The 25,605-nt window shown below is 42.4% G+C and overlaps 1 protein-coding gene across 5 annotated transcripts in view; it reads right to left on the reverse strand.

Moving 5' to 3' along the window:
* CRHR2 (corticotropin releasing hormone receptor 2) overlaps nt 1-25,605 on the reverse strand; it is a 166,988-nt gene that overhangs the window by 18,021 nt on the left and 123,362 nt on the right. For all 5 annotated transcript variants that reach the window (XM_054192198.1, XM_054192195.1, XM_054192196.1 and 2 more), the window contains 2 exons: nt 18,681-18,753; nt 1,587-1,672 (listed from right to left, as the gene is read on the reverse strand). In XM_054192198.1, coding sequence (XP_054048173.1) covers nt 1,587-1,672; nt 18,681-18,753 — 159 coding nt within the window. The remainder of the gene's footprint in view (nt 1-1,586; nt 1,673-18,680; nt 18,754-25,605) is intronic.

The following is a 25,605-nucleotide window of genomic DNA, read 5'->3' on the forward strand; positions in this document are numbered from 1 at the left end:
CAGGCAGCTCAGGAAGCTGATCCACTTGAGAAGCTGGCCCCTATAAAGGTAATTATTAGTTAAGGATCAGTTCTGTGATGCAACCCACTGAGTGGTTGCAGGAATGCTGGTACCAGCTGAAGGGAGAGGGCACAAGTGCTCCTCATTCCCACCCCCTACACTTTAGAAAGAACATTGAACCCTACTGGAAATACCTGTATGCGCACAGTAATCATTAGTAAAGATACACCTATTGATTACAGACACTATATGAATGTTTTGGCCCAGGCTCTGTTCTTCTTTTACTTCTGATTCTGCTAGGATATTAGCATGAACAAGGACCTTCATATGCATATGATTAATAGGGAAGTCTTGATATTGTATTGTTCTGCATCTACAAAGCTGGAGACTGGGACAGAGAAGCAATCTAGTGTGGGGACTGAACAGTTCATAGAATCATAGAATCATAGAAACTTCATGGTTGGAAAGGACCTTTGAGATCATCGAGTCCAACCATACACACACCAAAAAAAAACCCCCCAAAAACCCCAAAACCACACAAACCACAAACAAACAACCTACAATTTCAGCCACTAGAGCATGCCCTGAAGTGCCAAATCTAGATGTTTCTTAAATACCTCTAGGGATGGTGACTCAACCCCCTCCCTGGGCAGGCTGTTCCAGTGCCTGACCACTCTTTCAGTAAAGTAATTCTTCCTAATATCTAATCTAAACCTCCCCTGCTGCAACTTCAGACCATTTCCTCTGGTCCTGTCATTATTCACCTGGGAGAAGAGGTCAACACCCACCTCTCTCCAACCTCCTTTCAGGGAGTTGTGGAGGGCAATGAGGTCTCCCCTCAGCCTCCTCTTCTCCAAGCTAAACATGCCCAGCTCCCTCAGCCTCTCCTCATATGACCTGGTCTCCAGACCCCTCACCAGCCTGGTAGCTCTCCTCTGGACATGCTGCAGCACTTCAATGTCCCTCTTGTACAGAGGGGCCCAGAACTGAACACAGCACTCGAGGTGAGGCCTCACCAGTGCCGAGTACAGAGGCACCATCACTTCCCTACTCCTGCTGGCCACGCCATTCCTGATACAAGCCTTGTATCCAGCTGCTGAAGCCAGTTCTGCACTGGTTCTCCAGATTAGTTGAATGAATGGTCTAGTCATCGGTGAAAGGAGTTATGATATGTTTATAGATTATAATACATATGCTTGAGTACATATGAAAATTGACAGAATTCCTGTCCTCGCTTGAAATCGAAGCCTTCAGATTTCAGTGGAAGGGGGAAATTTCAGGTGTGTGTTGGGGCGTGTGGAAGCCTGAAGGAGGTACAGAGGCTGGTGTAAACGTCTCTGTGCCTGTACGCCTGGGCTGTTGGCATTGTTGGACACTGAAACGGAGTGGACAGAAAAAATGCTGGCACGCTTTAAGAGGTAGCCTACAAAAATAAATACTGTGTTCCTAACTGTGTGATCTCAAGGGGCAGGAAAGACACTCTCTGAGATAACAGCAGCATCTGGAAAGACGAAGATGGGACCAGAACAGGGCAGGAAAAGCAGCTCTTTAACACCACAAACAGCAAGAAGCACCAGCTGACTTACCTGTACTGTATTGTTTCTGAAGTGGTTGAAGCTCTCAGCTTCGTCATTAAAATCCTAACTATGTTAAATAGAAATACAAAATTTATCTGGAAAAGAAGGAAGAGAGAGGGAAAAAAAATAACACCAGTCAGTCAAACAGTGCTTGAAGGATGTGATTACACCTCAAAAGGCACATTTTGCAATTACAACCTGATTGAGAACAGCCTCTTGGCTTTACTATTGATTGCAACAGACTCAAAAGTTTACTAGAAATATCAGATTATGCAGCAAATACCCAACAGCTATTAATGTTTTCAAAGCAGCAATGAAAATGGAGTGAAAAATTAATGGCCCCAGCAAGGAACTTATTTTTACTCCCTTTTACTCCTTTCATGGGTGCCACAAGGAACAACTAAGGGTGGGATTTATTTGATTTTTTGGCTCTGTCTCTGGCTCAGCTCATCGAGGCTCCCTGCGTGGAGTATTTGGCAGCACTGCGCTGCGTTGATCTGGCAGGCGTTTGAAACCATCCTCCCATTCCACAGCGGGCGGTAATGGTTAGGTAGGGCCCCCTGGCCCCACAGTACAAAACTGCATTGCAGAGATCTGAATGTGAGCTAGTCACACTGGTCCCCCTTTGTATTCAGTGGAGGCAATAGATTACACTCTGCAAGAGACATTTAAAATACAGCAGATGAATCATACCTGAAAAATGCCTATTTTTTGCACTTTCTTTAAAGGTGAGATGGTGGATTTGCCACTTCCCTCTTTAATCTGCTGTGCTAGATAATTATTTCTGTTACTATCTCACCGCTGAGAATTGAGGTTTGCTCTAATTACTGTTGTTGTAGCATCTGCTAGCGAGCTTTTTACATAAGTTTTCTCTCAGTGTAAACAGGAAAGGAAAAAAAAAAAAACCACCTGAAAAGAAGATTCTGATTTGTGAGCAGCAGAAGGATTTGGCACCTAGGAGCAAGTTTTGGGTTGCTTTCAACACATAAAGTAGGGTAGCTTACAACATACTGATCTGTCTCAAAATCCTTCGCGATGTATACGGTCAGAAATACAGAATTGTTATCTCGGGATTGCTGAGGTCACAACCTAAGCTTGTGAGAAGATATTTATCTCACACCCATCTCCAGAGTCCCAGGGCTCTTGGCATTTTGCAGTCTATTAATGGAATAATTCTGTGATTGACTTCCAACTATTTATGAACCCTGTAGCAGAGCTGCCAATTAAAAAGCGTTCTCAAAATATGCTCTTTTTTTTTTTTTTCCCCATGCAATGTGCTATATTTCAATGATTACAGTATCTTGGCATCCATCATACCATTCTCTACGGTTACTGTAACATGGCTCATAACAAATGGTGCAATAAGCACCTGAATAGGCACTGGCAGCGTTGGGAATTATGTACATTAAACACTTATTATGTGAGATACAAAAATGCTGCTCTAGGAGTCAACGTGACATTTTTTGAAATGATTTTCTTAGCAGAGCAGGGCTTTAGGGAGTGTAAGAAATAAATAAAACAGTGCAGTTTGTATACTTGCTCTTGCTAGAATTTTCTTTGTCATATTTAAGATCTTGAGGTCAAACAGGTCTCACTTTATTTATCAGAGACAAAAACTGCTTCATATCACTGGTTTGACTTGAATCTTAAACTCCTCACTTTGGTGGTTGCACCGTTCCTCAATACCAGAAAGAGAAATGTTCAGGCAGTGTCTACTGAGGGGGGTGGGGGTGATCTTCACCCATAGAAAGAAAACATCTGCCTCAAATTCTGCTACCAAATCTTGAGGTTCCTCATCAGCTCAGGATCAGGTTTGGGTTACTTCTATTAAGGATGCAAAAAAGGCACCAATCCAAAACTAGCCACTTTTGCAATCATAATGGAAGGTGCCCGATGGAATTATAGACTCTTAGGCAAGGGCAAGTTCCAAAAAACTAATCACATGGGATTAACATGATGAACGGGATAGGAGAAAGCATTTCAAGTTTCTGAGTCCTACTTTGATGTGACAGCAGGGAACTTGAAATTCACATTGCCACAGGCTGCATCAGAAAAATTAGGGATCTTCTCTGAAATTAAATTGCAGAAGTGTGATTCATCAATCCAGAAGGAGAATTGGTAGCTGAAAAGTTTGGGAGTTACTTCATTAGAAATACTCTTATTCTATATAAATCAGTTTTTCATTCTCCCACTCTTTTGCCTGGGCTCCCCCCTCCAAGGGTTGCAGCAAGAAAACAATGATGATACACACAAAGGATGTACTAATACTTCTCACCTAGGTTTTCATGTATATTTGCACTGATCCCCGGTGACAGCTGGCTTGCTCATCTGGTTGGCAGCATTAATACTGATTGTCTCAGTTGAAGCTCAGTATGTGCTGCGTACCACCCCAGAATCACAGAATGGCAGGGGTTGGAAGGGACCTTTCGAGATCATCTAGTCCAATCCCCCGGCCAACGCAGGGTCACCCAGAGCAGGTGGCACAGGAACACGTCCAGGTGGGTTTTGAATATCTCCAGAGAAGGAGACTCTACCACCTCTCTGGGCAGCCTGTTCCAGTGCTCTGGAACAAAGTAAAGAAGTTTTTCCTTCAAGTAAAGAAGTTTTTCCTCATGTTCAGATGGGATCTCCTGTGTTCCACTTTGTGCCTTGTCCCATTGCTGGGCACCACTGAAGAGTCTGGCTCCATCTTCTTGACACCTGCCCTTTAGATATCGATAAGCATCGATGAGATCCCCTCTCAGTCTTCTCTTCTAAATGGACCCAGGTCTCAGCCTCTCCTAAGAAGAGAGATGCTCCAGTCCCCTGATCATTTTTGTAGCCCTCCACTGGACTCTCTCCAGTAGTTCCTTGTCTTCCTTGAACCCGGGAGCCCAGAACTGGACACAGCACTCCAGGTGCAGCCTCACCAAGGCGGAGTAGAGAGGGAGGATGACCTCCCTCAACCTGCTGACTACACTCTTTTTAATGCACCCCAGGACACCATTGGCCTTCTTGGCCACCAGGGCACATTGCTGGCTCATGGGCAACTTGTTGTCCACCAGGACTCCCAGGTCTCTTTCCACCGAGCTGCTTTCCAGCAGGTCACCCCCAACCTGTACTGGTGCATGGGGTTATTCCTTCCTAGGTGCAGCACCCTACACTTGCCCTTGTTGAACTTCATTAGGTTCCTCTCTGCCCAACTTTCCAGCCTGTCTAGGTCTCGGCAGCACAGCCTTCTGGTGTATGAGCCACCAAAAGCTGAGCATCCCAACAGAGACCACATTCAGGAAGACAATTCAGCTACTGAAGCACAGACCACAGTACCATTTGGGACATTTTTGCATAGCTAAGGCCTGTGAGTGGCACTGGTACACGTGACACAGGGCTGGTCAGAGACCACATCTGTCTACAGCAGCTCAGCAAGGCAGATACATTGGTGGTCACTTTTAACAAGCTACCCAGGTGTCAGAGGAAAGCCTGCCAGGGACATTATTTCTATAATATTTTCTAGGAGAGAGGAACACTGAAGCCAGAACAGGTGTATTGGCCACTCAGCCTGAGTCCTCTTCCTAGCTCTTGCATTGAATATGCTGCATATCCTCAGTCACGTGGGCAGTGTTCAAGCCTGTGGGTCTGAAGAAAGACACTAAAATCCACCTGAAGACATACTCAGTAATCTCGTGTCTGCATTTCAGAGTGACTGTCACCCTGCCTCTTCCATTAGTGTTTGTTGTGATGTACTTGTCAAAAAGGTGGATGGTCTCACAAACATCTTATTGCTATACTGTTTTCCTTCTATCTTTCTCCCAAAGTTCTCCTTTGCTGGGCAATCTTTCAAACGCTGGAGAGGATGCTTTAGGTATCATGCCTGCAATAAAACTGAGTAGTCTGGTAGACAGCCCTAAGGCTAACCCCGAACCCCTGAGTTATTTTCCACCAGCTCGTTTAATAACCGATGGAGAAAAATAGCTACTTTTACATTATAGGTCCTCCTGTCTATTTGAGATGTTTGCTTCAGCATGAGATGACTCTTCCCACTTTGAAGTGCCCCTTTATGTGACTTGCACAGACAGACCTGTCGGGAGGGCATATATTATAGGGCTGTATTACAGGGTTGCATTTAGTTGCCTAAACACAGTGACTGAGAGCCATTTTGGGTGCCGTGGTGTATCCTGCCTGACCTCAAACTACTACTTCGGACAGCATGGGCTTCCTAGAGGAGCTGTATCCTCTCTGCCAGACCCACGTGGGGCTTATAGAGCACCTGAAAAGATACTGTGCACCTATGTTTAGAAAAGATCTCTCATCTGAGTTAGATTGAATAAAGCCTATCTTGATATTCTTAACGTTTCCCAATGGAATGGCTGTGAATACAAAGTCATGCTGATTTTTGGAAAAGCATGAAGGAAAAGAAGAAGACTTCTTTGGCTAATGGTTGGCTGCCTGAACCCATTTGGCACTTTGGTGCTACAGTAATAACTTTCGTTTACAGAAAATCTGTCCCACTGCTCACCCAGGGCTCCAGAATCAGCGATCCCAAATTCCACCTTACCTAACTGCAGAAACAACCTCAGACCTGGGAATTTTATTGCCTGTCCTGACCCTCATAAATGGCTGCTCTGTAAAGAGCAAACCTGGATTCAAACTCCTCTGGATTCTTAGGGAGGGTCCCAAATTTAAACTGCTCTGAACTCCAGACCTAACGTTTACTCACACAATTACACTTTGCTAACATTTAATATACGAATTTAAAACGCCCGTCAAAGCCCTGGTAGTCACCTCAGGACAGATGTCACACCCAGTTGTCTGATCACCATGCATACCCTGATGTGTAAAGAAAGAGTGTGAGGACAAATATTCAATGACACTGCCCAAGTACAGAGTCCAGCTTTCAGCAACAGGCAACTCTGAGGACTTTTTGAGACAGGCATTAGAGACTCATCTCCGTCCCTCGATGAGCTTTTCCTCCCTGAATGGGTCTAATCCATTAACTCAATTTCCTCTTGGTTTCATCTTTACAACACGGAATGTCAGTGAGTACTACACTTGAACAGATCATGAGGAGGAGGAACGAAAGTTAGAAAAGAAAATAAATTTGCCTGAAAAGCAAAGAGAAACCCGTTCCAAGAGAAGGAGGACGGAAAAAAGTAACATAAAATTTGGCCTGTCTTTCCCTGCAAACCAGAGTCTTGTTTTTTTTTGAAAGGGCTGGTAAATGGGACAAGAGGAAGTAGAGAATCCTGGGCTGGCTGGAAGGTACTGGAAAAACAAGCCATACGTATCAGCCCAAGAGATAATGGCTGTGACACAAAGAGGAACATCAAGTCTGGAGAATCCTATGGCCCTTTTTATGCATAAAGTAAGGTTAGAAAGATCATTTACATCTCCTTCTGGCTTTAGAATCTATGAATAATGTATGCAGCTCTTTCAAGGTTATGTTTTCCACTTTCTCACAGGGCTACTTTCCGCAGCTGTCACTGCACCGGGACAGGACACGAGTGCAGCCTTTGGCTTGTTACACACAAAGCTCCTGTTACTGGCTTCATCCCACAGGCTTCTTCAGGAAACAGAATAACTAATTCTTCCCCATTCTAGATTAGTTATCTAAGAGAGAAAATTGAAGTGACTTGGCCTTGCCTATAAAGCCATTCCATCACACGAGGATACGAAGAGTAAAAGCATAAGGAGCTGAGTTGGATTGGCATAATTTCATTTTAGATTACTTCTAGGCAGCTGGTTATCCCAGGTTCTATTTATATTCAGTGGAGAGAAACAGGCACTTCTCAACAGTGGTTCACTTGTCATATTTAAAATGAGTGTTTTTGGAAAAATTGTGCTTGGACTTGAACCGGTTGCCCACACAAACCCTCCAGTGATCTTCAGATTGTTGAGGGGTATCCCACCTGAGCTTCAACTGAATGAATGTGGCTGTCTCTACTGAGGATCTGTGATATTATACTACATGAAAGATTAAAAAATGTTTTGAGGTACCACATCAAAAGTTCCCTTTTGTCTCTATTAAGGCTTCTCTGGGAGATCTTTATGACTCTCAAAGGCAGAGCTTAGCAAGCAAAGAATTCCAAGGCAAAAGATGCAAAGGTGGTAACATCAAAATACTTGTTTCTGGTTTTGCCTACTAGAAACTCATTTCAGTGTGTTCAACATTAATGATTTTTTTAAAAAGAACACTCAATTTCAGAAAGACATTTGGCTCAGTAGGACCTTTTAGTAGCACTCAAAGAGGTCTAACCTGAAGATCGTTTTTCACCGCATAATCAGATGGATTTTTATTGTCCGTTTGTCCACATTGGGCTGATACCGCAGCTCATAGGGATGATACCTTGAGTTCATTCAGGACAGAAGACACAATCTGGGAATCAAACAGGGAACAGGCTGCTGCACACAGCCTGCAAAAGCTGAAGTCTGAAATGAAAATGGAGCTCTTCTCTCAGCTGGAGAGAACCCATACAGTTCTAGTGACTACCAGATGGATTCTGATATACAAAGAAAGCAGATGAAGCCTCTAGAGTTTATTCCTTATATATATATATATATATATATACACACACATATATATAGTAGCATTTCAAAGGAAGAAAGATCTTACTACTGCAAAGTGAGTTTTCCTAGAAAAGAGCCTCTGTACTGTATCTAGCAAAGTACACAATGATTTGCCAAGGACTTTCTTGTTATTATTGGAGCTGTGTGTCAACAAATTAATTTCTCTAAGAACCGGACAGCTCTAACAAAACCCACACATCAGTTCCATAAATGGAGACTGATGAATGGACATTTAAGAGAAGTAATGATGACAGGCAGTGCATCCTTTTTATTTGTTTTTAATCTCACTTGATATTTTTATTCATTTCTGTTTATACATGTTTTCTGCATCATAATGGAAAATAGAACTAAGGACTTTTCCCTTCATATTTATTGATAGATAAAATGAGTCCAAAGATGAGGACTTGAAGACAGAATAAAACAGCTTATTTCCAACTACAGATGGGAAAGAAGTAGTTTTTATATCTTGCCAGGGCTTTGGAAGTTTAGCGTTTCCATTTCTAAATTGAGAAGAAAATTTAAAGCCCAAAATGGAGTTATAAATCAGTGATCCAAAAAAGCATTTGGACCACCTGTTTTGGCAGTGATGAATTATAATCTGAACATCCAAACCCAGAAGCTCTTTTGAACCAAAAGAAACTTTCCAATAAAGGATTTCAGCCATAAAAATTTTCTGTCATTAAACCCAAGTTCCATTTGAAAGGAAATTTATCTCCCGTAGTGAGATGAAATAGCCAAAATATTCCAAGATGCCCAAAAGAGGGAATGCTGACTGTGAAAGCTTCTTTGCAGTTTTCCTTAAGGGAAACTCAAGCGTTTAAATGGGAAGTCATTAAGCTCTTCTCTTTGGAGAGTTTAATGGGCAACTAGCATTTATTTTGCTCATTTCTGCTGGGCTTCCTATTTAATGCTTCACAGAAAGCTTGTACTTCTGTGCTTCCCAGAATGCTTGCTCCTCTTCGCTCCCAGGAAATGTAAATATTATTTTATTTAGATTTTGTATTTTTATGCAGTGTGGTAAAATCCACCCCAGGATTAAGCAACACAAATTGGCAACAGAGCAGTCATTTTAGCTGGAGTATTATATACTGTCATCCTGACCTCAAATGAATAGTCTGCCAGTTTATTAATGCCTTGTTTTAATTGTTCTGTCATACTGTCCATGATTTTCAGACGGGGCCTTTTATCATGAAAGTTTCCCTTTCAGAGGTCAGAGGCATCACAGTGACTCCTTTTGGCATACAGCAAAGTGCTGGAAAATGCTATCTGATTGGGAGTAGTGAAATGCAATTAAGAAGAGTGAGGCATAATGTGGCGGATGGTCGTGATCAGGGAGACTGTGCAAGAGAGTCCCTAGAGCAGCGGTGAGCGACCAACTCTTCAGGCAAGCAGAGCAGGACTACCCACAACCTGAAGATTTATGGGATGGAGTCGCGTTTTGGTGGAGAAGGGAGAGAATGGTAAATGAACGGACACCTTCTTTACCTGGTGTCTGTGTTACACATCAGCACACCAACCCTTGCCTTTCCCCACACTGTCACCTAAACCCAGTCCTCATTGGGATCACACTATTTCCTCACTAGAGCCCTGCATCGTGCATGAGCACGTCCACAGCCTCTTTCCCCACCTGTGATCCTCTTACTACTGTGCTGGTGCTTCCGTCTCTCCTGAAACATCCTGTATTCAAAAAGCTGTGTTAAAGAAACACACCACAGCTCACTGAAATGACCGCTCAAGTCAACTGGCATGGCATGTCTAGTCACATGTGACTCAACAGGGCTTCACGGAATCACGGAATTTTTCAGAGCTGGAAGGGACCTCTAGAGATCATCTAGTCCCACTCCCCTGCTAAAGCAGCATTGCCCAGTGCACATTACTCAGGACTGCATCCAAGTGAGTCTTGAAAATCTCCAGAGGAGGGGACTCCACAGCCTCCCTGGGCAGCGTGTTCCAGTGCCCTGTCACCCTCACCGTAAAGAAGTTTTTTCTCTCCAACTGTTTCTCCTGACAAGCAAGGAATACACTGAATGTTGCAACACCAGTAAACACATACCCTTGCAAAAATAACAATGGCATACAGAGAGTTCTTGCCTGGACAAGAACTGGTTCTAGCCCCCGACAACCAACTCATCACATCATCACACTGAAAATGACCAAGATGACATGACAGCCTAAAACATGGGCGTACTGCTGTGAGTACTTCACCGGGCAGTTCCCCAGGACGGGCAGGTTCAAGTTGCTATGTGCTGACAGTAAGAACCACAAGAGAAGACTCAAGAGAGAGTCTTCCTCCAAAGAGGAACCATCCAGCAACTCACTGATGAATTGTGATTTCCTATCTGGAAAGTAGTCTGCGTAAGACTTGACAGAATGAATTTTGCAGAAAGTTTGCTGGGCAACTGCTGCTGGTCATATGAGTTTCTTATTGGCTGTGGAACTCCTCACAAACGGAATTAGAACTTATCGAAAGAAAGAGGCATTGCAGGAGTGTACATGGGATTGGACACCTTGTTTGACAGTATTGACTGCACAGCTACAAAATGTAAACAACAACAAGACAGTAACAGCAACGATGGCAAAATTGGAGATAAATTCTGGATGGATTGTAATCAAATTAACATATTAACTTTATCCTGTGTGTAACTATGACAGCATGCTTGCAAATCAGTGAAAATTATGATAATTATCTTCTAAGAAAAATTCAGGGATGTCAACAGTTTGCAGGTCATGAACTACAACCGTGGTAGCAGTGGAAGAACTGGGAAAGAAATTTAAAAAAATCAATAGGAAAACTAAATTAATCAGCAATCCAGTGGTTGAGAAAAAACATAAGCCAGTCAGACAGGAAGGAGAAGGGAAAATGAAAAAGATATATAAATAATAATTTAAAAAATAATCTCAGTCTCTGAACAGAACAATGCAGAAATGGAAGCATACGTGTGAAAAGAGTCAGCAGAAACTAAGAAATTATTCAGAGAAGCAATTATATCAACAAGGAAGATGCTTGCACAGAAGTAGGGAATGCCTTTCAGAAAATAACAAAAATGAAATACATACAGAGATATATATAGGTGCAATGCTTCTATATATAAAATGGGAAGTGAACAAACCTGTATGACTTTTTTAGAAGATTAAAAGAAAGGAACTGTAGCAATGTGGGCTGCAACTTTTGAGTGGAGTGTTACAGTCACTCAAAAGGAAGTGAAGATCAAGATTAAGATCTTACCAGATTTTATTTATTGGATGATATCAGAAAGGAATGGATTCCATAAATATTGGTTAAGTTGCTTAATAAACCTATTTCCCCTACCTGTCATACTTTTAAAGACATATTGGAAAAAGGTGTATGTAACAGGATGGCAGAAAGACAGCTCTGCTCTTCAGAAGTGTAAGGAAAAAAAAGGAAAAAAAAAGGAAAAAAAAAGTGTGAACACTGTACAGTATCATTACAGTGATGAATTAGGACCCAGAATGGGAAGAATTATTGAGTCAAGTCTTATAGCTGTTGTAATCAGTTGTATTGAAACATCCTTTGCACATGTGGGCAATATTAAATAATTTGTTACTATTCCTTTATTCTACAGGAAGACAGCTAATGAAGCCTACTTCTATGAAGTCCTGTTAATTTAGCTTAAACATATTAATGGTCACTTATGACAGTTTCATTTTTGTCAATATTACTGATAAGCTTAAGCACCTCCACTCTCCTCTGGGACATACCTGTAAAAAACACCGTACCTTTCCACAGCCTTGGTTCTGAAAAACTAAACAAACTCAGATATTTACTGAAACTTTCTCCATGACATGGTCTTCCAGAACATCAGCCAGTGATGGGTATATATAAGATATTGCTATATCCCACAACCTGAAGCCGAGCTGGAGCTGGACAAATTCTTTGCAAGCACTGTGAAAAAGAGCGTTTGTAGAAATAAGGTGTAAAGGGGAAGAACTGCATGGTTTGTGAAGTGCTCCGAAAGAGTCAGCAGGGGGACAAGGGACATCCAGCGAATAGTCTACTCAGGTTTCTGAAAGGAATCAGAATTTGTTTCTCCAAAGGCCCTTGTAGAAATTTGGCTGTTAGAGGTTTGGAGGGAAGAGCATTGTATAGAAATACAAGACAGAAATGATAGGAATACATTTTTATATATATATATGTGGTCTGCTTTCTCAATGGAGAGAGGCTACTGGTAGATCTGTGTTGTTTTACGTAGACCTTAGTGGTCTATAAAAGGGAATGAAGAGCAGGATGACGGATTTTTAGTGACACTAAGCTACCCAGGATAGCAAAAATAAAAGCTGATTGCCAAGAGGTGTATAGGGACTCACAACACTAAGTGACCAGGCAAAAACACTGCACATGAGATCACATAATATAAAGGTAACACAACGGGGAAGTAAAGCAATCTTAACTTTACATGAAGAGTTATGAGCTCTGGGTATTTTCATTCACAAAAGAAATGTTGGAATTACACTGACTAGCTCCCTGAAAACTTCATCTCGGTTCCCAGTGGTACTCAAGAAAGGAAACAAAAATGTGTGGAATTACTGAGAAACAAAAAGAAAATAAAACGGAGAATAGGATGCTGCTATAAAATTACATTTGTGCGGTCACACCTTGAGTAGTGGGGCAAGCTTTGATCTTGCCACCACAAAAATCCTGCATCGTTACTGATTAGCACGTCATAAAGACCACGTCGGTACACGTGTCAGCTGTGTCCTGAGCAAAATTCCACACTGCAGTAAGGATGAGCCTATCTTCAGAAGGACACTTAACTCTTCTACAGCACTTGTCATCCAGGAATCTCAAAGCTTTTTACAAAGGAAGATAAGTATCATTAAGCTTGCTTTATAGCTGGGGAAACTGAGAACTAGAGCAGCAATCTAAATTGTTCAAAAGTAAATAACTGATGAAGGCAGAGGCAGAAGTGAACTCCAAGTCTCCCTATCAGCTCATATACCCACTTATGCCAGCAGTTAATTGATTGTGGTGAATTATTTTCAACGAGACCCAAAAAGCAGAGGTTAGAAAACTGTTCAGTTCTCAAGCCCAAGGGAAAAAAAAAATCTATTAAAGCTGAACGTAAGGTTTGAAAAAACCTGAATATTTAATCTGCCTGTTTGAAAAACTGAAAATTTAATAAAATTTTAGCTCTTAAAAATATCGCAGAGCAGTTCATATCTGGGGTCAGTTCGTAACAGTAGTCACTGAGAAAAAAAGCAGCTCAGTTGACTGCCTCCAGTGCCTATTTTCTGAGGTTCGTCCTCTGATCTTGCTGTGTTTTCACGGTTCACCAGTTCTTTGACAGGGATTACATTTAAAATTGCACATAAGAAATGTAGATCTCTTAATAAAATCAGCCTGAAATTCAGTTCCCTGGCATGTATTTCTAACCCTTTGCCCCTTCTTTACCTTCAGAGAGGGATGTATGATTTAAACTTGGTTATGCCACTCTGAGGGAAGATACCAGAAATTAAAAAAAAAAAAACAAAAACAAACTAATTTGAAGAGAAAACATCAAACAGAATTTATTTTTCTAGTGCTATCAGAAATTGAATTTTGAAGCATCTGACATATTGGATGGTTAGGTCTCTCCTGGGATATGTTCAAGCCAAAATCCATTCAGGAATGAAACAAAGAAGGATGATTACCTAAATTTTCTCCCTCACATTTTTTGTCAATAATCATAGAGGCTTCTCACCCAATACTCAGGATCGACATTTATACCCAATTTCCTTTACCTCTGAAATTGTGTCTAAAATTGTTTTCCTGTTTTCAGCCCAAGACAATGTTCAAGTTTTTTCTAAAGACAAGTGGGAAAGCAATCAAACAAATCTCTCTACCGCATTGTTTGAAGTTTTTGTACCCTCAGATATAACATGAGAATAATATGGTTTAAGGAAGGACTTGAGGACTGCTACCACGATCAAAGACCTTTATTTTTGGCCAATCTGCTTTTCCCAGTGAAGCTCAGAACTTCTGCATGACCTGTTTCTTGGTGTTATGCTACCTTGTGCTGCAGCAGTTCAATGCATAGAGGCAAGGAAATGAAAAATCAAAACCAGTGGAAATAATTTTTGACAGACAAAATCCTCATTTCTTTTAAAGAGACTTGGCATCTTTAGAAGCAGGTTTTAGCCCTCTGGAACTAAGAATATTTACCAACTTGAATCGCGTTGCCCCTGGCTGGCATAATGATGCCTCTTGGACGCGTATTGATGCTACTTTTGTCTAACAGGTAAACAGAACTCATCTGAGCTGTACGCCAGGCACTTGGCTCTTAACTAACTGAAGTGGGTGGAACCAATTTTAACTGCCACAGGCTGAGTGCTGGCATGTGAACAGGAACTGTAATTTGATGGAGTTTTTAGACTTTTAGCTTTCAGTGTAAGCCCTCTTTTGGAAGTAACTAAATTCTTCTAGTATCATTCATATCTCTTTATGTTTGCAGCAGTACACAGGGATAGTTCTCTCACAGAATTGTCCTATAAAGCATTCCTAAAAAAATTGTCATTTCATAAAACATGAACTTCAGCTGAACATTTCAATTCTTCATTAGTTCAAATCTAACTCATTAGCTGTGACCGAAAGAGGTCACAGAGTTGTACTATTTTTGAAATCTCTGTGTCTTCCTTTTCTGGTGACCATTGTTCACTGGAGGGATGGAGAAAGCAGCAGTTTGTCTTCATTTTTACACGTTTCTATAAATACATTAGCAACAAAAGGAGGGCTAAGAAGAATCTCCATCCTTTTTGGATGCAGGGGGAAACATAGTGACTAAGGCTGAGGAAAAGGCTGAGGTACCTAATGCTTTCTTTGCCTCGGTCTTTAACAGTAAGACCAGTTGTTCTCTGGGTACTCAGCCCCCTGAGCTGGACAACAGGGACAGGGAGCAGAATGAAACCCCCACAATCCAAGGAGAAATGGCTATCAACCTGCTACACCACTTAGACACACACAAGTCTATGGCGCCGGATGGGATCCACCCAAGGGTACCAAGAGAGCTGGCAGAAGTGCTCACCAAGCCACTTTCCATCTTTTATCAGCAGACCTGGCTAACTGGGGAGGTCCCAGTTGACTGGAAGATAACAAATGTGACGCCCATCTACAGGTTATAGAGCAGATCATCCTGAGTGCCATTACACAGCACATGCAGGACAACCAGGTGATTAGGTCCAGTCAACATGGGTTCATGAAAGGCAGGTCCTGCTTGACAAACCTGATCTCCTTCTATGATAATGTGTCTCGCTTAGTGGATGAGGGAAAGGCTGTGGATGTTGTCTACCTAGACTTTAGCAAAGCCTTTGACACCGTTTCTCACAGCATTCTCCTGGAGAAACTGTCTACTCAAGGCTTGGATGGGCATACTCTTTGCTGGGTTAAAAACTGGCAAAGAGCGGTGGTGAACAGAGTTCAATTCAGTTGGCATCTGGTCCCAAGTGGTGTTCTCCAGGGCTCAGTATCAGGGCCAGTTCTATTTAATTTCTTTATTAATGATCTAGAAAAAGGGATCGAGTGCACACTCAGTAAGTTTGCAGACAACACCAAGTTGGGCAGGAATGTGGTTCTGCTTGAGGGTAGGAAGGCTCTACAGAGGGATCTGGACAGGCTGGATTGATGGAACAAGGCCAATTGTATGAGGTCTAATAAGGCCAAATGCCGGGTCCTGCACTTGGGTCATAACAACCCCATGCAGTGTTATGGGCTTGGGGAAGAGTGTCTAGAGAGCTGCCTGGCAGAAAAGGACCTGGGTGTGTTTGTCAACAGCCAGCTGAATATGAGCCAGCAGTGTGCTCAGGTGGCCAAGAAGGCCAACAGCATCCTGGACTGTATCAGGAATAGTGTGGCCAGCAGGACTAGGGAAGTGATTGTCCCCTTGTACTCGGCACTGGTGAGGCCACACCTCGTGTACTGGCTCCAGTTTTGGGGCCCTCACCACAAAGAAGACACTGAGGTGCTGGAGCGGGTCCAGAGAAGGGCAACGGAGCGGGTGAGGGGTCTGGAGAATAAGTCTTATGAGAAGCAGCTGAGGAAGCTGGGGTTTTTCAGCCTGGAGAAAAGGAGGCTGAGGGGAGACCTTATCGCTCTGTACAACTGCCTGAAAGGAGGTAGAGGTCGGTCTCTTCTCCCAAGTGACAGGTGATAGGACAAGAGGAAACGGCCTCAAGCTGTGCCAGGGGAGGTTTAGACTGGATATGAGGAAAAATTTCCCGGAAAGTGTTGTCCAAGCATTGGAACAGGCTGCCCAGGGAAGTGGTTGAGTCACCATCCCTGAAGTATTTAAAAGACGTGTAGATGTGATGCTGAGGGACATGGTTTAATGGTAACTTGTCAGTGCTAGGTTGATGGTTGGACTTGATGACCTTAAAGGTCTTTTCCAACCTAAACAATTCTATGATTCTATTCTATGATCTATGTTAAGGCAGAGGCACACTGACATACGGGGTGGGGGAGGGCGACGTTTGCCTGTGTTGCCCTGAGTACATGGCGGACGTCAAACTTCAGTGCTCTGAATCCAGCATTTCTCATGGCACCCTTGAAAGGGTCAGGGACCCCAATAATAATAAGAGATGCTTGAGTCATTATATATGACTTGATTTTATTTGCGTAAGGATCAAAAAATGAGCCTGTCAAGTTGCTTTAACACATTGTGAAGTTGTGTGTTTTAATTATAAACACAGGACTCAACTGTCTGTTTAAAAAAACCAAAAAGATGGGGGCACAATTTATCAATCAATCAGGAGTGTTTTGTAACAGGAGTTTTCAGATTTGCCTTTTAAACTGTATTTCCAGAGAGCTGTTTTCCTCACCCAGCAGTGCTTTCTGATGGGAGCAACCTTAAGGAGAGGGAAGGAAGGGCTTGCCCTTATGTTACTTCTCTAAAATATATCAGCTGCTTTCCAGCCCACAGTGCAATTACTGTTGTTATCTCATTAATGCTTTAATTAGAGCTCAAGTGCAGGCCAACGTAGAAAGGTTCAATACACAATGTCAGTTCAGGGCAGCATAGTTACTGGCCCAGTTTAGAGGGGTCTCAAGGCTGCTCTAAATCAGAGGCAGGTATAATGCCCTCAGCCTTCAACTGTACCTCCATTTTCTGTGCCTCTTTGGGGTCTTTAAATAGAAATTACCATTCTGGAGAAAACAAAGCTGTTTTTATGACTCTAAGGTACCTATGGTATCTGCCAGAGATGCTGCCAAGGACTTTACAGATCTTGTTGACTAAAGGGGTTATGGTAGATTCACAGATTCACAGACTTCTAGGCAATGATGTGAAGACTAAATGCTCCAAGTATTGCAAACTTGCTACCTTATTTTGTCTAAATAGGATTTGCTTGTGAGTTAGTCTCTCACAATTTACTGTGAGGCTTTATGTGTTTTTGGGGTGGCTCCCTTGATGACACACAAGTATATTGTGTGTATCACACTGATTTTATTTCCCTTCTTACAATATAAAGAAAAGACTTTTTACATAAAACCAGACACCTACTACCCTTTTTTCTCTTTTCAACTACACACGATACGATCTGTTTGCTGCATCTTAACAATTAACACAGAAATTAACTCTCATGATTTCAGGTTAGGAAACGTTCAGTTTAGTAGCTGGCTTCCTAGGCAACAGAGAAGCTTTTTTCAGGCTAAATCACGTGAAAGGCACAGCACTGACAAGGTGAGAGCGCAAAGCTTCTTAGCCTTGAAAAAGCTGTCAGCGGCTGCCTATTGTGGAGCATTTGCACCTTCTCCATAGGTGTGGGAGTGGCTTAAGGGACGGCTCTTGGTTCCGTGAGACAGGGGACCCCACTGTGCCCTGTGAATTCTCTTTTAGGGCATCTGCCTTCTTCCTAGGTGGCTTTTAGTGCAAAGGAGTGGAAGAGTAGAATGGGGTTTTTCAGCATTGTCCTTTCTAATAGCATTGATCGTTTCCAACCACACCCAATATTTTTTGGGAAGGCATCACTGTGCTTTAGTTGAAGGTTCAAAATGGTTTATGAATGAGCTTCCTTCTACTGTTGGTTGGCACAGGAGACAGAGTCTTGGGTAAACAGATAAACAGCCCGTTAACTGTAGGCGGCACTGAAAAGGAAACTTAACAACAGAAAAGCTAACAAACAAACACGCAGTAATGATGGGGATGAAGAAGACGTAGATGACTACAAGGACATGCAATTCCTTACCACGATCGCTACACTTTTCTAATCAATATGCATGACGAAATTGCCCTAGTTCTCAAGAGCCTCAAGTGGATGAGCAGATATTGTAACGTACCTCCTGGTTTTGAACATTTTTCCTTCCCACACCTCAAAACATTGTACAAAGGAAGGCAAACAGCATTACAGAGGGAGAAAGAAAGAATGGCCTAAGGTCAAGGAAACAGCCAAAACCAGATCACTGCATTTCTGACTTGCACTGTTAGCTACTGTGGCAACTTCAGAGAACAGCTGAAGAAGTTTAACCTTGTTTGTTTTATTTTACATAAAAGTAGATATGGATGATCACAGATGCCTATCAAATTATGCCTCAATGGGAGATGGCAGTGTCCTTCCACCCACGTATGTGCTTACCAGAAGAACAAGAATCACTGGCCCTTGATATATGTAGTCGATATATTTCCCTGGCTCTTTTCCAAACCAGCATCTGTAAGAAACAAAACAAACAGGAAAATAATTTATAAAGGAGAATGCACTTCTTTTAGATTTTAATTTCAAAGACACCATAGAGAGATATTCCCTTATTCCATGAGTTGTTTAATCATGAAAATAATTGGCAAGTGATTGAGTTTTCTGCTACTAAGCCACTTTTTGTTTGGACACAGATCTGAGCCCCATTTTCCCCTCCCATTAGACCATTCATTTTCCCACGGTTTTTGTTTTGTTTTTGTTGTTGTTTTGTTTTGTTTTTATATTGCCTATGTAAATATTTCCAGGAAATGTGAGAACCTGCTGTAAGGAGGATGCAAAAGTGTCTTGCTGGCTCTCAAAAATGCTTGAAAGAAATATTCTTTGTAAGGAAAAAAACCCTGTTATCTATTGCAGTGTCCAGCAACACTTCAATTTCCTAAAGTATGGACCATTATGAGCAAATATGTCTCAAGCTGCATGGAAATGCTGTCTAAATAGATACTGGATGAATAAGGAGTTCAGCCCATTGGCTTTGAACCAAGCTGGTGACCATCAAATCCAGCATACAGTACAGGGACAACATTTGAAGCTAGTAAATACCTGCTCCAACATCACCAAAAGGAAATCAGCTCAGGTTAAGTGAAAGCACAGGTAAACTGAAGGGCCTCAAACCAGCAGAGAGCCTGGATGTGTCAGGTGTCACTGACTGATGGCTTGACTTTCACTTACACTAATCACAAGTGTTTTTCTCCCTGCCATATTATACAACAGACTAAGCCTCTGATTTCACAGTGACCCACCACTGATGTTCACTTCATTCTCTCTGCTGTGAGTAATAAATCCGTTGTATTTATGTCAGTAAACGAATAAGAAACTGGGATTAGGCCTGGACTCAATCATTTACGCTATTACATTTTCCTTGTTGCACTTTTGGCCTGGGCCAAACAATAGCCAACTCCCAAACTATTCCTGGGGAACAAATCTGGAGCTAGCATGAGCCAGGGGACATTCCCAATAGTCTGCAAACTGCACCTACCCTGATTTGGAAGCCAAGAGAGTTTAATAATATGGATGTGAACTTTTCCGTGATATTTGGACTCCAGCCCCAGAAGCGATTCCAGGTGCAGCTAATTTAACAGTACAGATACAGCCACACGGTCTGGATCCTGGTTCCACCAAGTAGAGGCAACTTTGCTATCATAATGCCTTAAAGTTTAGGTCATTGGCACTCCAGATACCTTATGAAGTAGATTTTGGAGTTCAAAGGTCTGAGAGGTTTTTTTCCCCTTTGTGGATACCACATAAACAGTCCACAGAGCAAAAAATAGGTCTTCCCTGTCCCTTGTGACAAAAGACAAGCTTAGTGCCACTGCAGACTTGAAAACAACGGTAATTCCTGAGCCAAGGAGGCCACGGAGACAGGTGCAGATTTGCACCTTTACAAGCATTCAAGAAATAGTAGCTGTTGCCTCAAAGAGGTTGCGGTCTGTAAGACACAACCGCACAAATTCAAGGCAAATAAATTGAGATAAGGAAAGCTATGGTTCAGACGGAATTATTTTGAATAACATAATGGCCCCCAAATATTTCTCCAAAATGTGTTGCTTGCTAAACCAGAAGGAGCTGTTTGCCCATTGCAAAATCCTCTTACTGAACTGAATGTTCGGAAATATTGAGATACGCAGCAGATATCTAGGAACACAGTTCAGCATCACACAATTGTTTGCCTTTTCTTGATTCAATTTCTACATCTTTTAAGTTCCAAATAAATGAGAGCTTTGAATATTTTATAAATATAAAACATGTCTGTTATTCCCTGGTGCAGTGACTGCAAATTAATGTAAATTGATAATTTTGCAACTAATCTTCCAAAATTTGTTGATGAGAGCAAGACTTGGAATAAGGTACTTCCTGCAACTGAGTTATCATCCAAGAAGAATCCCCAAGGCAGCCTTAAATGAAGGAAACGGCTTTTTGGGTGGGTTTTTTTTGTTATGGAGATGGAAAGATATGAAGAAAAATGAATCACAAGATATGCCAAAGCAGAAGACACAACTCTCCAGAACTTGCAAGACCTACATTTGACAGAGGTTTTTGAAGGGCATTTTGGGAGACCTATTACATATTGCCTGAAACTCAGAGAACGAAGAGCTATTAGACGAGTTGTTTCTGGGAAGCTGGCTGTTCTAGCAGAGGAATCTAGCAAAGGGACTAATAAGGAACAGACTGAGGCACGTGGCAGAACTTAGTGGGCTAGAAAAAGTCAGCAAAGAATTTGGAACAGAGCTGGTAGAGCACAAATGAGGTTCCAGGGCAAAGGCTGCTCACTGCTCTTTGGAATTGGAATACTGCTCAACTGTAAGACCATATTCATAGAATCACAGAACCATAGGGTTGGAAGTGACCTCTGGAGATCATCTAGTCCAACCCCCCTGCCAGAGCAGGGTCACCTAGAGCAGGTTGCACAGGAACGTATCCAGGTGGGTTTGGAATGTCTCCAGAGGTGGAGACTCCACCACCTCTCTGGGCAGCCTGTGCCAGGGCTCTGCCGCCCTCAAAGTAAAGAAGTTCCTCCTCATGTTTAGGTGGAACTTCCTATGCTCAAGTTTGTGCCCATTACCTCTTGTCCTGTTGCTGGGCACCACTGAAAAGAGCCTGGCCCCATCCTCCTGACACCCACCCTTTAAGTATTTATAAGTGTTGATAAGGTCCCCCCTCAGTCGTCTTTTTTCCAGACTGGAGAGACCCAAATCCTTCAGCCTTTCTTCATAAGAGAGATGTTCCTGTCCCCTGATCATCTTGGTAGCCCTTTGCTGTCCCCTCTCCTGCAGTTCCCTGTCCTCCTTGAACCGGGGAGCCCAGAACTGGACACAGCACTCCAGGTGCGGCCTCACCGAGGCAGAGTAGAGGGGGAGGATGACCTCCCTCGACCTGCTGGCCACACTCTTCTTGATGCACCCCAGGATGCCATTGGCCTTCTTGGCCACGAGGGCACATTGCTGGCTCATGGCCATCCTGTTGTCCACCAGGACTCCCAGGTCTCCCAGGTCTCTTTCCACTGAGCTGCTCTCCAGCAGGTCACCCCCAACCTGTACTGTTGAAGAGTAAAACACTGACATTTATTATCTGAAGTCCAGTGTTAGACCAAATTTGCATTGACTGATGCATCATGTGTGTATACACACTTTCACACAATTTGAGGGAACAAGGTTGTGGCCAAAGGTAGACTTCTACAACGCAGGCATCTCCATGGGAGCTCAATTCTTCAGGAGTTAATGGAGGAAAAAAAAAGCAGCTTTTTTAGGAAGGTGTTAATCTCATTAGGCTATAAAACAGAACTGTTACATTGTAATCTAAATATTTCTAATATGCCCATTAAATCAGGTGAGTGAGGGTGAAAGGACAGATATGCCAGTGACATTACATATATTTGCATTTGATTAGCTGTATTTCACATTTACAGTCTAACTGTTCAAACTAGGACCTTAGCTGAGATATTGCAAACTTTTCTGCCTGTCATCTTAACTCTTACTTTAAATCCAACACAAGCCATTATTTCTGCAATAAAATCAGCGCTGCACATTTCTTTCAAACCAGAAAAAGAAACCTAAACCACTGAAAATTAATTGGTGCATCAGAAGATTAATTCCATCTGTGTGAAATAAAAGCCATTTTCCATTCTTCCTTTTCTTTTTTATTTTTACCTCCAAAAGAATAAACATGCACTCCCTGAATATTGAAGAGGACAATTGAGAAAGACAGTTCTGATTAGACTCATATATGTAAACACACTTCTACTGAATAGCACTAATTAATAATCTTCATGGTTCTCTGATAGTTCTTTACATAACAAAACCCAACATTGGTTTTATCGTTACTGTTAATTAGATCTTACAAATGTTCTTCCCCTTACCAACTGTCCATCAATGAAATTACAGTAACTCTTAATCATTTGTGTGCTTTTTTTATTGAGACTTAACAGCACTTTTTTCAGAGTTGTCAGATTTTGCTGAAGAATTACTAAACACCAGACAGGATATTTGCCACAGTACCAATTATATTTGTCTCAATTTGCAGAACCTGGTCCCTAGTAAGAACAAAAATGACAAAAATTAGGAAGCTGGTTGAAGCATTTTCTCAACGTTCTTCCTGTGTGCTATTTTGAGCTCTTAAACTATTATGAGCTACATAATTTGAACTACAGTTCGACCTCCAAACAAATTAAGTTACAGTTCAAACGTGTACTCAGATGAAGAAGAGAAGTTTACCATTTTGTTCTGAATTTTGGGCTGTCCACTGGAATATCCAAACAGTCTTGGAAGCTGCAGGAAAGTACGTGTCGTCTGCCTGTGTCCAGTTTGCTAGGTCTAGCCTCGTGGGGGGATAACACACGATTTCTCCAGTGGTCAAGATAAATGGAGCATAACCGCTAGGCTGACTGGGGAGATCAGCCTGCTTTCACAGAACAGCTGAGGTTGGCGGGGACCTCTGGAGATCATCTACTCCACCCCCCTGCTCAAAGCAGAGTCAGCTGAAGGAAGTTGCTCAGAGCTATGCCCAGCTGGCGTTTGGGTAGCTCCAAGCATAAAGACTCCATAACTTCCTGGGGCAACTGCTTCTAGCATCCACCCTCACAGTAAAAAGGTGTTTCCTGATTTTCAGATGGAATTTCACGTGTTTCAGTTTGTGCCACTGCCTCTTGACCTGTCACTGGGCACCACTGAGAAGCGTCTGGCTCCACCTTCTTCATACCCTCGTGTAAGATATTTATAAGCATTGATAAGATCCCCCTGAGCCTTCTGTCCAGGCTACAGACTCCCAGGCAGACTTGCCTTGAATGAGAGATGCTCCAGCATCCTGACAGCAATTATTTGTCAAAGCCAGGGATTAGTTTTATCTCATCTGTGTATATTTGCACATGCTTATGGAAATCGAATTAAAGGCATGATTTCTACACTATCCCAGGACAGAGAAAGGATTTCGTAAATGCCACAAAGTTTAGTCTAAACTATCCCAATGGGTGATGGACTGGAGAAGGGAATAAACGATAAGTTAAATGCACGCATGTGCACATCTCACACACATGTACTAGAGGTGCGTTCCTACACGTGCTTCAGTTTGACTATTCGGCAGGACCTGCTCCTTTCCTCAGGCCGGGAGGCAGTGAGCAGGGGCTATCTGAAGTATCGCCTGCTTTAATGCTTGAAAAGATGACTGAATATTTATGACAATTGACAGGCCCTCAGCAGGTTATTTATGTCTTGTTTTGCTTCGGTTCATTTACTTTACTGAGTCTCCTCTGCATCACTACAAATACAAAAAGCAGATTTCATGTAATAGCCTTTGCCTTACAGCTTAATGCCTTTATCAGCTCTTCATTTAGAAGAGCTCTGCCTGTCTGCCTGGGTGCGTGTGCTAGATGAAAGGAATTGCTCTATTGAAGCATCCACTCTCGATTTCTCAAGCAGAGTAAAGTACATGAATCTTGGTCCCACTGCTGACAATAAGCGAGCACAACACTGAGGCTCCGGGCCATTACACCTCACACTATGGTGGGCAGAAGCCAAATTCTGCACTTTCTCAACACATAACACGTTTGGAGTAGCTATGGTGCGCAGTGAGGATGTATGTGAATGTTTCACTCCAAGGCAAACACCAGCATTAAAGACAAAAAGGTGAAAATGCCACAAGACATTAGGTTTAATAGTCTGGGTCGACCAAGAGTAACCTGGTGCCTCTCTTATCAGTGAGCATGTGAGGCAAATGATGTATATGAGTACAGGTTTGTCGATGACATGGATTTAAAAGCACAAGCTCCATTTGATAATCCACCCAAGGCAGAGAGCCTGAGCCTTCTAGGCTCAGGCTCTACAGCAACAGCCTGGATATTCTGCATACCAAATAGGATCACTTTGCCTTTCTTGCCCTGCTGACTGTATTGTGTATCTCCCTTTCTTTTGTTGTGCAGGATCTGGGTCAGTCACACCTTCGCTGGTGAAAGGTGGCACTCATACCTATGTAAGCATATGTCTTTCTTCATGTCCATGACACATCATGGGGATATTCTTTCACACTTTGTGGGTATGTAATGATGGTAAAAGGAGGTAGTGGTACAGATGATGCAGTGGTTTCTTCACCTGTGCACCTTGTGTGCAGTGCAATCCCAGTTGTTGTGGTATGTTTCTATCAGAGGTCCTACTTCCCACTATTTCTTCTGGGAGTGATGAGCAGTCTTTCAAAATGAGGTGTTCAAACCTTGGTGTTGAACTCACTCACAACAGGAATGTTTAATGTGCATCGCCATTATTAAAACATGTGGTATTTTGCCTCTCCAGGTTTCAAGACACAAAATTTGGTTGCGTTGTTTTGTGTTGTTTAAGCTGACTAGTTCCTCCAGCCCTAGTTCTAGCCCTACTTCAGCACAATGAGGCAGCTGCCATGCAAGGTAACAACTACAAGGAACATGACCATGAAGCAGACCCAGAATGTTGTGATCCTTGACCCACTCAGAAATAAGGTCTGTGAACACAGAAATTACAGAAATCTGCTGATCCGAGGTTACCGCCCAGGGCTGATTGACTTGGGCACCCAAGGAATAGGTTCCAACAGAAGTTTCTCTTGCCATTTTGAGACTACAGTATGAATTCTCCTGTATGATTATTATAGGCAGCGATAGAATCACACAAAACTCCCCCAGTGAAAGGGTGTCTGTCTGCTTGCCAGTAAGTGTAACTCCTGGGAATTAGATTATCACCTTCAAAGTCATCATTAAAGCTACAGAAGAGAGATTGGTCACGGGTTCAAAAGTTTGTGTGGAGCAGAGAAGAGGACCTTAGTAGCGCATAACAGAATTCCTCCCATGCCTACA

This window comes from Rissa tridactyla, chromosome 2 (genome assembly GCF_028500815.1).
Source record: "Rissa tridactyla isolate bRisTri1 chromosome 2, bRisTri1.patW.cur.20221130, whole genome shotgun sequence".
NCBI classification, from domain to species: domain Eukaryota; kingdom Metazoa; phylum Chordata; class Aves; order Charadriiformes; family Laridae; genus Rissa; species Rissa tridactyla.